Below are 15,084 nucleotides of genomic sequence, written 5' to 3' on the forward strand. Positions count from 1 at the left end.
TGCTAGCAAATATAGAACTCTATATGTAAATAATAAATGGATATATAAAAACCTGGTAGTTATAGTAGTTTTTTGTAATATAGTCAAAGTAGAGGTTTTATTTGTAACATTAAAGTTCAGTCGTATTATTCGTATATAATTCTCTAAATATTATTATAAATTATGCCTCATCTAGCTTAGATACTGTGTACTACAAGCTACAGCACAGTGAATAAAATAAAAGGTAGAGATAATTATAATAAGGCCCTTCAACTATTATCTATATCTGCACCTCTCTTTCTTTTCTTGTGTTAAAAAAAATCACATAATTATTTTATTTATAAATTTTGATTTTATTTTTCTCTAAAATAAAATATGACTAAATTTGGGAGGTTTTTTATAGTTAAAAAGGCTAAGGTATTATGGAAAATAAATGAGGGGTCTATATGAAATAGACGACAATTTAGGGATCTAGCTGTAATTATCTCTATAAATATGCACACTTATATAATTCCCAAAATATCCCCGGTTACACAATCCCAAAGAGTAAAGAGAGCCAGCCCCTTCATTAATCATTCCTACTATAGCCTTTCAAGTTATTTTCCTTTCGTCTTCCACCTCTCCAAAGCGTTAATGTTTCGCTGATCGATCCACCGATGCGAATAACGATCTAATTCCGTTTCCTCTAGTCCTTATTCTAACCGTTATCCGCCCCTCTATTCCTTCTTCCTCGCAATTTAGGGTTGTTTACGGATAGATCGCATCGCTAATGCCGCATCCGAAGCGGGTTTATTCCGCCCTCGGGAGCGGGAGGAATAGGGGCGGTGGCGGTGGGAGCTTTATTCCGCCGGTCGTGCTTCTCCTGTTCCTCTTTATCCTCGCTCCATTTCTCTTCCTGGTGGCGAAGAATGGAATCCACAGCCAGATCTCCCCCGGTAAGCTTGTGAAATCTTTCACTTTACTCTTTGATTTTGGGTCTGAATGATTGTACGGGCTTCAGATCTGGGTTTGTTTGAGGAAATCGATTTGGTAGTTGATTATTTCTTGTCGTTCTGCGCGGGATCCAAATAGTTGGATGCGGATTCTTGCAGATCTGTGTGTGTGATTCAGCGTTAGTTTTGTTGTTTTTGTTTGGCATTTGGTGTTTCTTTTTTTTTTTCTGTCGCTCTTCGTTGTTAGTTATAAAGGATTTGTTAGTGTGGTTACTGTGGATAATGTCGAAGCTTGAATGCTAAATGGAAATGGGAGGTTTTCATAGTGTCGGTGGCATAATTGGGGAGTAAAACTTAGGCTCCGTTTCTTTTACCGTTCTTAGATTTTTGGCCTTTTACCGGTGAAGGTGAAATCATGAAATAGAAGATAGAAAAGCAGTGATAATTTAAATTCTTCTTCTTCTTCTTCTTCTTCTTTTTTAAAAAAAATCTTAATTTATTCAGGGATTAGGTTGTCATGTTATTAAGCTTGAATATTGGATAGTAGCCCTGGGGAAGCATATTGAAAGGGCACGACTCATCTCAGTTAAGAGGCTGTTGATCCGAGATTGAAGATCTATCTTTAAGGCTCCATCATGAACCTAAGGAGGTTGAGTAGTGCTACTGCATATATACCAAGCCAAGCCCAAACAACCTAATCTTTGGCTTGCTTCTTCCCAGTAACATCATCATATTCTTTCTATGTAATACACTTGTATTTACTAGAAGATATAGGTGGACAACATATGTGGAAGTTAATACTTCTTTTATCATATGATTAAATTTTGGGATGCATTCAAATATGGCCCCTTTGATGCCACATGTCAGCGTCTGGTTCAAAGGTAACTTTAGAAGATTGAGGTTGTTTCTCCTGTATACCTTTGAATTCATTTTTATATGAAGTTGGGATCTCCTTCATCCCTAGGTGGTTTTCATATAAGTAGTCAAGGGCGAAAGTATAGTGAGAGTTCAAGTTTAAGCGCAAAGGCTGAAACTATAATGGTAGTTCAAGTTTGAGCTTAGAGGAGCGAAATGGTAGTGGTTTCTAGGTATGTCTTATCATGTGAGATCGAAGAAAGAAAACAGCAAAGAACTGACATTGTGGCAAATCGTTTAAGTTGAATCATGGTGGATAGAATCAACACACTTATCTACAAATATTTATGACAAAATAGCTACTTTTATATAGACGTTCAAGTTTCCATATGAGGAATTCCTATATTTAATCCATATGTGGTTATATTCTTTATTTCTGCAGAAAGAATGGGCACAATGGACTCTCCGGGCAAACAGGTTACTTCTCTTTTAAGATATTCTCTTTTTTAACTTTAATCCTAGAGTGTCATTTTTTTAAAGTCATTATTTTGCTCTGTTTTCGTCTCATATTTAGAAGTACCTTGCAGAGAATGGATTGGAGAGAGCAGTTTGCCATTCAACACCTGAAATCTATTTTAACAAAAGAGGTAAATACAAATTACTTACTGGCACTTTTTTCTTGATTTCTCTATCAATTTGTTTGGATGAATATCCTCTTACTGATGTACGGCCTTCAGAGTTTTTTGTTTGTTTAATGCAATTCTGCTATTAGGTTTTTCTCATGGCTTTGATGGATCATTTCTTAATTAAAAACATTCAAATTCAGACTTGGAGGAACTCTCCATCCACTCTATATTCAATGCATAGCTTTGTGTTGGTAGTGAGCATGAACAAAACTGAAAGATAAGAGGGATGGTTCTTTTTTCTTTTTGGGGCTTGTATAAGATAATTGCCTGTATGAGGTGTTCTAGGATGCCATTATTATGTTTAAATCTTGGCAATATCACTTTTAAATCATACTATTTTTTACTGTTGGCCTTCATTTGTATAAGTGATCACATTAGGCTGAAGACTAGTTTACTATAACCCAAATCAGCTTATATGCAGCCATAGGGACCATTTTAAGATATATACATTTGTATTATCTTAATCATTCTTTTGGCAGGTAATGGATTCTTTATCCGCTAGTCAACATGAACTGGAGCCCTGGAGTCTCGACTTATTTAGAAGAAACCATGTCTCTTCTTCCTGGAAAATTGATGGCATGAACCAGATCAATACAAGCCTGTCAGATGTAAGTGTCATTTGTTGATAAATCTTTTCGTCATAACATGACTGCTAAAAATCTGATTGTAATCATGTTATCTTTCACCTGTTGAAGCCACTTCAAACATCTTCAGATGTTCAACAAAAGAGTGCTCAAATCTCTGTGACAGATAAAGAGCTTAAAGATGACTCGGGTATAATTAGTTAACTTTTTCATATAACTATGTTTTTCAAGTATGATCTGTTAAATGGTCAAGGTGATGATTTCTCTGTGCAGATCGACATGAGCCTCTTGACACACCGGCAAAAGTAGCTCGAAGGGTAACTATAAGCTTTTTCCCTTCATTTTCCTCTGTTATCTGGTCCATGACAGTGAGAAATTATAATTTTTCTTCTATTATGTTGGAATTATTTCAGATGTCAAATATATGAACTTCTCAAATATATAAATTTCTATACTTTATGACCTTATGAGTGGATAAAAATTATTAACATATTGTTAATATGTTATGTATACTGGGCTATGTTACTGGTTTGTAGTTATCCCAATCTCTTTTATATAGAAACACTCTCTTTGAGTTTGAACTTTGATATGTGATGATACTTCTACTGCCTGTAGAAACTGCGAGAGAAAAGACGAGAAAAAAGGGCAATGGAGTTGGTTCAGCAAGATGATGAGGCATTAGTTAAACTTGAAAATGCTGCCATTGAGCGTTCAAAAGCAGTAGATTCTGCTGTACTTGGGAAATACAGTATATGGAGAAAAGAAAATGAGAATGAAAATTCCGACTCAACAGTTAGGTTGATGCGGGATCAGATGATAATGGCTAGGGTCTACTCTGTGCTTGCTAAGTCAAAGAACAAGCTTAATCTTTATCAAGAACTATTGACTCGCCTGAAGGAAAGCCAACGTGCAGTTGGAGAGGCCAATGCTGATGCTGACCTCCATCACAGGCAAGCAAGCATCTTTGTCACTCTGTGTTCCTTATTGGTAGAGCACCTTTAACTTTTCCTTATCTAATCTGCAGTGCACCTGAGAGAATCAAAGCAATGGGCCAAGTTTTGTCAAAAGCAAGAGAAGAACTGTATGATTGCAAGGCAATAACTCAGAGATTAAGAGCAATGCTTCAGACAGCAGATGAACAGGTCAGGAGCTTGAAGAAACAGAGCACCTTCCTCAGCCAGTTGGCTGCAAAGACAATCCCCAATGGGATTCATTGCTTATCTATGCGCTTAACAATAGATTACTACCTCCTCCCTCTAGAGAATAGAAAATTTCCACGAAGCGAGAATCTGGAAAATCCAACTCTTTACCATTATGCTCTCTTTTCTGACAATGTTTTGGCTGCATCAGTAGTTGTCAACTCAACCATCATGAATGCCAAGGTGATGAAGTAACTTCCATAAACTTCATTTGGAAGCATAATATTATCTCACATTTGTTGCTGAAATTGCAGGAGCCAGAGAAACATGTATTCCATCTTGTTACTGATAAATTGAACTTTGGAGCAATGAACATGTGGTTTCTATTGAATCCACCTGGAAAGGCAACCATTCATGTTGAAAATGTTGATGAGTTCAAATGGTTGAACTCCTCGTACTGTCCAGTTTTGCGACAGCTTGAGTCTGCTGCCATGAAAGAGTATTATTTCAAGGCTGATCATCCCACGACGCTCTCGGCTGGCTCTTCTAATCTCAAATATCGGAACCCAAAGTACCTCTCTATGCTGAACCATTTGAGGTTTTACCTTCCACAGGTGTATCCGAAGTTAGATAAAATCCTTTTTCTTGATGATGACATAGTTGTCCAGAAGGATTTGACAGGATTGTGGTCTGTTGATCTTAATGGAAATGTAAATGGTGCAGTAGAGACATGTGGTGAGAGTTTCCACCGCTTTGACAAGTATCTCAATTTCTCCAACCCACACATTGCTCGTAACTTCGACCCTAATGCGTGTGGTTGGGCCTATGGAATGAACATTTTTGATTTGAAGGAATGGAAGAAAAAGGACATAACTGGGATATATCACAAGTGGCAGACTATGGTAAGTCATTGTGGAACTTTTTTTATTGTTTTGCACATTCCAGATAGAACAAGAAACGCTGTATTTGTTAACTTAGAAAAAGAATATAGGAATCATTGTTAAATGCAATTTTGCAACTACTTTCATGTGTCGATCATACTTTCTGGTACCAACATATGCATGCTCATGAACACATACGTGATTTAAATGGTCGACAATCTGTTGCTTGTGTCTTACGACATCTCTTTTCTGTTTTCCTTGCCAGAATGAAGACAGGGTTCTCTGGAAACTAGGAACACTTCCACCTGGTCTTTTAACATTCTACAAGCTGACTCATCCTCTGGACAAGTCATGGCATGTGCTCGGATTGGGGTATAACCCAAGCATCGATCGCTCAGAAATAGAGAACGCTGCTGTTGTGCACTATAATGGGAACATGAAACCTTGGTTGGAGCTTGCGATGACTAAGTACCGGCCGTATTGGACAAAGTATATCAAGTATGATCATCCTTATGTCCGTGGCTGCAACCTAAGTGAATAGTCTCTATGGAACGCTCTTAGAAGATAATAGTTTCTTGGTTGGAAGCCAAAGGAAAGCTGGACAAAAAGAGTCCCTTGGACAGGCACGCCTCCTTAAATTTTTTTCTCTCTCATTTTCCTGCTCATGCTTGTTCTCCTCTTCAGTTTAGTTTCTCCCTCAGTTTTGACCTCCTCTCTGTAGAAAGGTCTCTATGCTTCATTATTTGTCCATTGGAAAGTTGTATGAACTTTGTGATGTTAGGAGATTAAAGCAATTGATTATATTCTTCTGTCAATTGCACTCCTTAACCGTAGCAAAGGAAGCCCGTGGCGTGCATTATGAGGAGTTTACCTACCTTCTCTTACACGGTGGAAATTTGAAATTTGAAATTTGGAAGCATACTAATAGTATTGTTAAATTCTTTTCCAGGAAATATTGCTTTTTCTAGCTAACATTTGCTGTAGAAAATTAATAATCAAAGTTAGTTCGTGTTGGATATGCAAGTTCTCGTTGGCATTTTGTTGGACGACCTAACGTCAAAAGAAGAATTCTCCTACAGTAGGTTTTGGAGAGTCGGTCAGAATGAGAATTAATTTGCTTATAGCATATGTTGACAGAGTTGTTTGGTTTCTGGAAGGTGGGAAAAGAAAGTCACGATTGTGTCGAACTCTATTATTTATTAGTTTTTATATAATTGTCACTGAAAACTTTTAAACTGTTATAATTGCAATTATATTCATTCATAATATTATAATTGCTATCGAAATTATTATGCTCGTTCATTCTCGTTCAAAAATACTATTCTGTTTGTTAAATTTAATTAATCATAAGTAAAACGTAATTTAGATTAAAAATTTATTTTGCCCTTACATAAATATTAAAAACGGTTTAAAAGTTATTTAATATTATACCCAATATTATACTACAGTAAAATGTATCTTATTTATCTGACGTAAAAATTATTGGATAAATATTTTCTAAACTTAAAAAAGAGAGGTATTTTAGTCTTCTACGTGTGTTTATTAACTTTAATAATAATCTATTACGAATGTTCTATTAAAAATTAACTATAATGATAAATGTGACAGATCCAAAGATTTTAGTAGCAATTTTAATATATTTTAAAGAATGTAGTGGCAATTATAATATTTTAAAAAAATTCGTGGTATTATGTAAAAATCCTCTATTTTATGGTATTTGAAGAAATTGTAGTAATTGAGTTCCTTCACTTTCCTAAGCCACCCAATTATTATTTTAGCTTATTTCACTCCCTCTTCCTCTTCTAAAGGGAGATGGTGACAGTGCCTTTTCATATACTGTATATTTTCATTATCATCATAGTTACATTTTTTTAAGAAAAAATAATTATATTAAATTACGAACCACCAAATACAAAACTGACGTCCAGAGGCCAAAAATGATAAAAATAAACGATTAAAATGCGGTTCAGCTTGTTTGCCAGAAGTGAATCTATATCGATCCACACTAGTTGATTTGTTAGCCTGCAGAGAGAGAGGAGCACCTCGAGGATTGCCTAGACTTTAGGGCTTGTTTACTTTGAATTTAGAGACACCTCCTGAACTGATTCAAGGATATTAACTAAATATTTTTGTCTTTTTTTATATCTAAGTTCAATCTTTAAAAATTACGACTAAAGTTCGAAACTTTACCTCAAATCAAACAAGACCCAGCTTCCAAGGAGTGGAAGAGCCTAATCCAGATCTCAATCAATAGCAAGGGAAAATTATATAGTTTGGCCAAGATTCAAAATCCTCTGCTATTACATTCCCAGTAAACAAATACACTTGCAAAGACAAAAGTGATGCCTTCCATTTTGTCTAACAACAATTTTCGTTGTCAACAGTCAGCACCCATTCAGTTTGACAAGTCACTCAGATATGTAGATTAGATAAATAGGAGATCGATGCTACACACATATATACTTCAATATAATTCCATAGCTGCTGCAACAGGAGAAAATGTCGAAGCATCATCGAGCTTGCGAGGAAATTTAGTACAAAGAAAAAGAAAACCATTCAGATGCAAATCATAAAGCTTAAAACAATTCCAATAATTCCAACATCATAACACAAGATTTGATGCATCAAAGAAACTCTGACAAGGATACCACCGAAGACAAATATGTTCTGGCCAACAGCTGCAACATGATTTGTACTACAGTGCAGGGCACAACCTAACATTCAAACGCCGCTTTCCAATCCGCCATGGAGATGCCCTCTAGATTATAGCAACACTTAAATAATCCCCTATCTTCAAAATAAAAGGTAAATAAATTAGTATATATCTAATAGGTTGAGTGAAACTAGAAATATTATTTCCAAATTGATGCTCACCTGAAAGCTGAGTTCCTGCAGTGTCTTTCCATCATCAAGTCTTCCATTTCCATATGAGAATGTCATTCCCACCTACAAGATCAGACAAGATTAATTTAACATAACTTGTATCCGAGTACTTATTAACATGAGCAAAACTTTCTCAAAGTGATTTATCCCAACTGATAGAAGACAATCTTCAGCATAGCAGTACAATATAGTAACGTGGCACATTTGAACGCAGCCATTGTAGCTTAACTTACATAACAGCCAAGTAAAACATCATCTAATCCTCTAAACCACCCTGCCTCTTGCTCCCCTCCAGGGAGTGCACGAGAAAGAAAAGAAGAGTACTCCATTAGACACAGGCTAATCCTGATTTCTTAAGTACACATTGACTAAAATAACTCAATACTTTTTGATTAAAAACTTACTACCTAAGCATACATGCATGGCATCAAAGTAGACAAGAAATCACGTGTGTTAACAGAAAATGGGTTCATTAGACATATACCAAAGAAAGAATTCCTAACTGTGGTGACAAGGACTGAAATAAGTAACAGAAAGATGGTTGGCATGGAAGTGTGGAACTAAATGCCAAGTTGCAAACAGAGAATAAGTTGAAATGATCTAGTCTACAGCAGAATGCATATTCAGGTATACTTGTTACAGGAAACAAGAATACATATTCAGGTATTTGCATCGATAGCTGCACGCATGCAGATGTCATAAATATAGCAGGAAGGAAGATGGAAAACTTAGTTATGCATAACTGTTGGCACCATGAGGCAATGAAATGTTACAAATGAACCTCATGGGAGAAATTCGACTATTACCCTGACCTCAGGGTGAAATGAAACATTCCCTTGTATATCCATGTATATATGTGTGATAACACTATTAATGTATTGTCAACCATTCAGATTTGGGACATCAGTACCAACTCAAACCAACATCAACTTTTGCATGTACTTCCACTAGCACATAACTCATAGATGTATACTTATATGCGTAAAATACTATTGGAAGTTAACCATTCAGATTTGGTACTAGAGAACCGACTCAATCCAGCAAGATAGCTTATCTGGCACATCTCATCATCAGATTACAGGTTTGAACAATAACTGAGCATCACTTATGTCCCAAACTGATGAAGAGGAGATAGACAATCACAAAGCAATTCTATATCATGCATCCACACAGTTAGCATGTATAATAACCTGTAAAAAATCAAACAAGAAACAAACATGAAGATCTGAATATCTTAAGGTACTTATGCATCCAGTCTAATCCAAAGTGATTAAATCATGGTCTTTCTATCGACAAGGAAAAAGGCCTAAGGCAGAAATTCTTGGAGTAATTGATGACAGTATGACACTACCAACTACTGAAGGGGAAATAAAATGATCATAAAAGTGAATAGAAACTGAACTTGATTTCTCTCTTTCTGTCCTTATTAGTGTGGGGAAATAAGAAGAAAAGGCTTGTTACTTTGCTTGGCATTTCTATACTTTCAATATGGAGATACTGTTTTTTACATAATAGCCCCTTTCAAAGCAATTCCACTGGAACTCTATTAAACGATAATGGAGATGATACACAAAAAACTGAAACCCAGAAAAAGAACAATCTGAAGAGGAAACTTTTCAGAGAAGGAATGATTGTCTCCCTCAAATAAAGCCAGATCTTACCGGCCTCACTACAAAACGACCATTCTTGTCAGGATAGACAAATGCAAATGAGAGCTTTGCATCTCTTCTCCTTGCTGCAGGAGCCACCTCTTTGACCTATATAAAGAAGATAAATTTCATTAGTTTAGCCATACAATGAAGAACTAGAAGAATTATGATTTTGGAAATCCATTACTAGATCAGTAAGTTCACGAAGGGTTGCATCCTTCCATGTATAAATCTGGACCTCATCCTTTGGCTCCTTTCCTCTAACAGCAAAGTCTTCATTGGGATGATGGCCACCAATCTGTTATTGCCAAAAGTTGCCAAGATCCGTGCACCATCAACAAGGATATTAATGTATACTAGCATAAAACATCAGCACACCATGACAGTACAAAGTGTAAAACCCACTTAAATGACATTGACATACTCACATACCACAGGTTTTGGTCTGAGAAAATCAGAAAATAATGGTCAGTGCAAATTGATAGAACTATCAGATAGAAATAATCTTCCTCCAGAGGTATATAATCTAGTATTGATATACTTTGGTCACATGGAATAAACATCTGATGCTTAAGCCAAAAAAACTGGCAATCAAGAAAACTCGTGTAATCTTAAAACAATTAAAAATGCTGATTAACTACATCAACTTAATGGTAGATTAATGCTAATGCCTATCCGCACAGGCTAACAGCCATCATAACCATAGGCTGATAAGGTTCACACAAAACAAGACCACATGATGTTCTCCATGACTTCAATTTATCTAGCATATGAATGTACTTTTCATACAAATACTTGCCATGGGAATAGCAAGAAAATTAAAAATAAATCACCGTTGGATATACATTAAAGAAATCTGAACAAATTTATGGCATTCTCAGATCTCAGTCCACATGGCTCCCGCCTATGCGAGATATGGGAAAGGAAGATGTACGCAACTATACCCTCATATTTGAGGAGGTTGTTTTCAAAACTTAAACTTATGACCTCTTAGATGATTGTTTTCAAGACTTAAACCTATGACCTCTTAGATGATTGTCTTAAGTCTTAACACAATATGCTCGTCATACCCGCAGTTACGAGAAGATCAGCAGATGGTGACTTTTGTGGTGAACAATGGGGTACAAATAAGTGCTGATTTAAATAGAGTAAGATGGAGATTTGGCTACAGACGGGATTTTTATTGTGAAGTCACTTTAAAAATATTAATAATTTGTTCTAGAGGCCTATCTAAGTTATGGATGATGAAAAATCAGTGGAACACCTATTTCTAAGATGTGGGTATGTGAAAAAGATTCTAAAGAAAATGATAGGGATTTTTTGGAATAAAAAAAAAATCCTACACATTTAAGAGATTGGTTATTGGGGGTGATAAAAATATGAACAAAGAAATGAGAAAGTGGCGGTTGCTTTGGCTTGCGGCTTTGGTTTGGAACATGTGACTTAAAGAGAAATAACAGAATTTTCAAACAATATTCTAAAACCTGGGAGAGTTTGTCTCTCTTTTTTTCTGTGCTGGGAAGAAGCTCAAGGAGAATCTGTGTTGAAGAGAGCTAATTGATTGCGAGTAGATACAGTGATTCTGGAGGATAATTGATTGCTGCTCTGGGTTCTGAATTAGAGCTGATTATGTCTTGTTGTGTAGACTTTTCTAGTTTGCTCAGTAGTGCTATTGTGTTGCTTTTGATGTTACGTGTGAATGCCTGTAAGTGGCATTTTTTTGTTGGTTTTAGTCCTGTGTGGACTGCTGTTAGATGTCTGTGCCTTTGTGGTTAGTATGTTGTTATGGTTCGTTATGTTTTGAGGATGGTTAGTTTGTTGGTCAATCCAGTATGTTGCTAGTAGGTGTTTGTGTTTTCTACTCTGGGGTCAAAGTATTGTTCTGGAATATTATCGTATGTTTTGTGTTTGATGTTAATCTCTAAGATTGGGATTAACGTTCTCAAGTTTCAGTGAAACAGGGCTGAGGTCTTTTTGTCAAAAAAATACCTGCAATTACAAATTTAAATGGTCTGTGACATTGAACAACAATGACAATATTTAAAAGCCCACAGAATTTAAGCTACAGAATCATAAGTTCGCCATGGCTCACAATAGAGGATGTGGAATATTAATAACATACAGTTTAAAATTTCAGAGGGCATAAATCCAAGAATCCATACAAATAAAATATTTAAACAACCAGCAAACAACATAAAATCAGAGTATGAAATGCATTGCTACCTTCGTAAAGACTCGAAGTAAGAGAGGGCAAGTCTGCACATTCAACAGTAAAATTATTAATACATTTCTCAACAAAGACAGCACTTAACAATGATTATAACCTTAAGAAAAGAGCATGTTTAGTGAGTAAAATGAAAATCATAAAGCATGACCCCTTAAGTCTGTTTGATTAGAGAAACTAACTCTAACATAAAACTGCTAAAACTTATCCAAAAAGAACATAGCAGGGCTAGTAACAAAATACAGAAAAATATTAAATTCAGTAGTAGGAGAAGAATGAGAAAGGTTAGTTTAAAACTACACCTAGATTTTTTTTTAAAAACTAACATACCTGATGTACACGCCATAAAATTTTCAAAACTGACAATAAGTTATTCGTTGAGTAGTAGGATCCAAATGATAATGGACAAGAAATTTGTTTGTATCTCAAGGACTCAGGGCAAACAAAGAGACAAGAATGAAGGAATCTAAGGGAACAATAGAGAACGGAGAATAAAACAATGCATTCAAATACATACTACATACACCTTCAAAGAGGAAAATAACGAATAAAATCAACAAATAGCAATGCAACAACAACCACCCGCTAATCCCAACTATCTGGGGTTGTCTGTAAGGAACTTAAATGATGATTATCCTGCTGGCTTTATGCACACAGAGATTATAATTATGACAAAATTCAAACAATCCCGATGTTCCAGAGAGATTTTTTTTTCATTTACTGAACAAGCTCCTTTCCACGTCTGTCTTCTTCGTACTGAATTATAAATAGGAGGTTACCAGATAGAGGCTGAAACATAAAATTAAAACTAAAAGGCAAACAAAGATGGCGGTGCTCATCTAAAACTAAATGGTACACAATCCAAAATTTGCAAGGCAGTAAACATCCAAATATGAGTCAATAAACCTTCTCACGATCCACGGGCTCAAAGCGGGGGCGGGCAGGCGGCGGAGGTCCCCTGGCCTGAGGGGGACCGGGTCTTCCCGGCCTATTCTGCGGTTCAGCCACTCCGGCCATCTTTTCTCTCCTCTTCCCGATCAACAAAATCCGCACGTGATAGAAGTAACCTAGTAGAAATTAAGCAAGATGAGAACATATATACCAAATTGCGGATATCTCCTAATTCCAACAACAAAATTAGCAGAATAACAACATGCGGACAAATATAACTCCACACGCTTGCTGCGTAACAAGCGTCTACATATTATAACACTAGCAAGGAAAATGAAAACTAAAGAATGATTACAATGTCGCGGAATAAGAACCACTGAAGGAAGCGGATGGGACGAATAATTAGGGTTAGGGTTTTAAGGGAAGAATCTAGAGAGATAGAGAGAGGGAGAGAGGAAGAGAGGGAGGTAGAGGTGGGAGATTACTTGTTGGAAGAAGTCGATGGTGGCCGGCGAGGTGCGAGAAAGACGAAGAGCGACAGGGGAAATCGGAGTTGGGGAGTGAACCAGACGGGTATAAATGAGGCGAGCTTGGTCGAGCCTCCGCTTGGTTGATCAAGTTCGTCTCGAAATTAATTTCGAGGTATATTTTGTTCGAGCACTACACAGCCGGGTAGAATTCAAGTCTAAATAAAGGCACCAACATAAAATAATTATAAAAAAAAACACATTAAAAGAGAAGATAATATAATGGCCAACAGCAAAAATATATTAATTCATTTTTAATAGCTAAGAACACACATATTACCAAGAATCCCCAACTTCCATATACCACCATTAGATCTATTTTTAAATTTATTTATTAAAATATATAATATCAAAACTTAAATATTATAATGGGTCTATTTTTACTGTAGTTTTAACTAAAATACTTTACTGTTAAGTTTTTTTTTCAAAGTAAAATGCTAATATTATTAGTATTTTTTACTTTAACGTTTTGAGTTAGGACTACAGTAAAATATATTCTTTTTAATATTTAAGTTTAAGTGTTGTCTATTTTGATAAATAAGTTTGAAAATATAGTTAATTTGGTCAAAAACTTGAAGATAAAAATCAAAAGGAAAAAAACAGCGTGGAGCCATTGGAGAGTATCTTTTACAAAAACAAATAGAAAAAAATTTAAATTATTTTCAAAGCCCTCTCTTAATCTCCACTTACATAGCTTTCTTAATCTCAACTTACACGAGTGTAAGATTAAAGAAAAGAAAGAGAATGAGCAAGACAAAAGGGAAAACGAGTTGATACATTTAAAATTTGGTTCAAGCCTTAATTAAGCTATACTACATAAGCTTGAATTAAATGACTCGATTCAACTCTAGGAAAAAGGAACCCTGAATCCTAAGAGATAAATTGAGATAATGGTACCATTGTATCGTAACGAATGGTTCCAAATTATACATTGTATATAATATATTAAAGAAATTTATCATATATTTTGTTTTTATTATTAACACCTTACAAAATAATTATTTATGAGTTGACCAAACATTCATTTTGACACTAATTCTCTTAACAATTGGTTCACTGATAAGAAAATTAATAGTTGTACTTTAGTGTTAAATATATTTTATTACTCTATACTTATTTTTCTATACTTAAAAAGTTTCAAACTAATTTATATATTTATAACTAAAGTGTGACTGTTAATTTTTTCTATTAAATTTAATTAAGTGCATGACTATTTTAATTATTTGATAGTATTATCCCAAACATCTACGTATTTTGCCTAACAAACACGAATGGAGTATTCTAGTCTTTTTTGATAGCGCTCAATTAAATTTGATAAAAGAATTAACACTGTCACTTTAATCATAAGTATATGGATTGATTTGAGATTTTATAAAATACATGAGGTGAAGTAATTTTAGACATTAAGTATAGAGTGGTAAAATATATTTAATCTTATACTTTTATTCATATGAATAAAATTTTAGATAAGCAGAAATTTAATACCCATACAATACAAGTTCTTAAATCAAATGAGCATAATCTCATTGTCCCCCTTTTCCAAAATTGGCATAGTGGATGAGACCTGACCTTAACTGTTCCCGAGCAATTCAACAAATGAGATGGGCTGCCATCATTAAGAATGTGCAATGATTGAGCGCCAATTAAAATGATTTCAATGATTAGACATGATGATCCTCATACCTTCCACTTGACAATGTGTTAGCCCAAAGTCTGGTAGACTGGGTTGTCTGAGTCAAGGGAACCGACTTAATTTTACTCTGTTGCAATCCTAAACTATGAGTCTTAGTTAACACAGGGTTACCCTCAACAGGGGACCCCTGTTCTTAACCATAAGGCACAGTTGCTACAAGG

At 35.3% G+C, this 15,084-nt stretch overlaps 2 protein-coding genes across 2 annotated transcripts; one reads left to right on the forward strand and one right to left on the reverse strand.

Annotated features, from left to right (window-relative positions):
• Positions 1-557: 557 nt before the first annotated feature.
• LOC140801204 (polygalacturonate 4-alpha-galacturonosyltransferase-like) lies at positions 558-6,009 on the forward strand. Its single transcript, XM_073156204.1, has 10 exons — positions 558-914; positions 2,209-2,243; positions 2,354-2,413; positions 2,932-3,060; positions 3,148-3,226; positions 3,310-3,353; positions 3,652-3,986; positions 4,061-4,418; positions 4,490-5,077; positions 5,322-6,009. The coding sequence occupies exons 1-10, from the start codon at positions 749-751 to the stop codon at positions 5,595-5,597; spliced, it is 2,070 nt and encodes a 689-aa protein (XP_073012305.1). The 5' UTR covers positions 558-748; the 3' UTR covers positions 5,598-6,009.
• A 1,507-nt stretch (positions 6,010-7,516) lies between these two features.
• LOC140800931 (histone deacetylase complex subunit SAP18) lies at positions 7,517-13,501 on the reverse strand. Its single transcript, XM_073155865.1, has 7 exons — positions 13,189-13,501; positions 12,719-12,879; positions 11,812-11,844; positions 9,776-9,886; positions 9,601-9,696; positions 7,931-8,002; positions 7,517-7,847 (listed from the first exon to the last, which is right to left on the reverse strand). Exons 2-7 carry the CDS (start codon positions 12,827-12,829, stop codon positions 7,815-7,817), a joined length of 456 nt encoding a protein of 151 aa, XP_073011966.1. The 5' UTR covers positions 12,830-12,879; positions 13,189-13,501; the 3' UTR covers positions 7,517-7,814.
• Between the last annotated feature and the right edge of the window lie 1,583 nt (positions 13,502-15,084).

Source organism: Typha latifolia, chromosome 14 (genome assembly GCF_019914945.1).
Source record: "Typha latifolia isolate L0001 chromosome 14, TyphaL0001v2, whole genome shotgun sequence".
In the NCBI taxonomy this organism is placed as follows: Eukaryota; Viridiplantae; Streptophyta; class Magnoliopsida; order Poales; family Typhaceae; genus Typha; species Typha latifolia.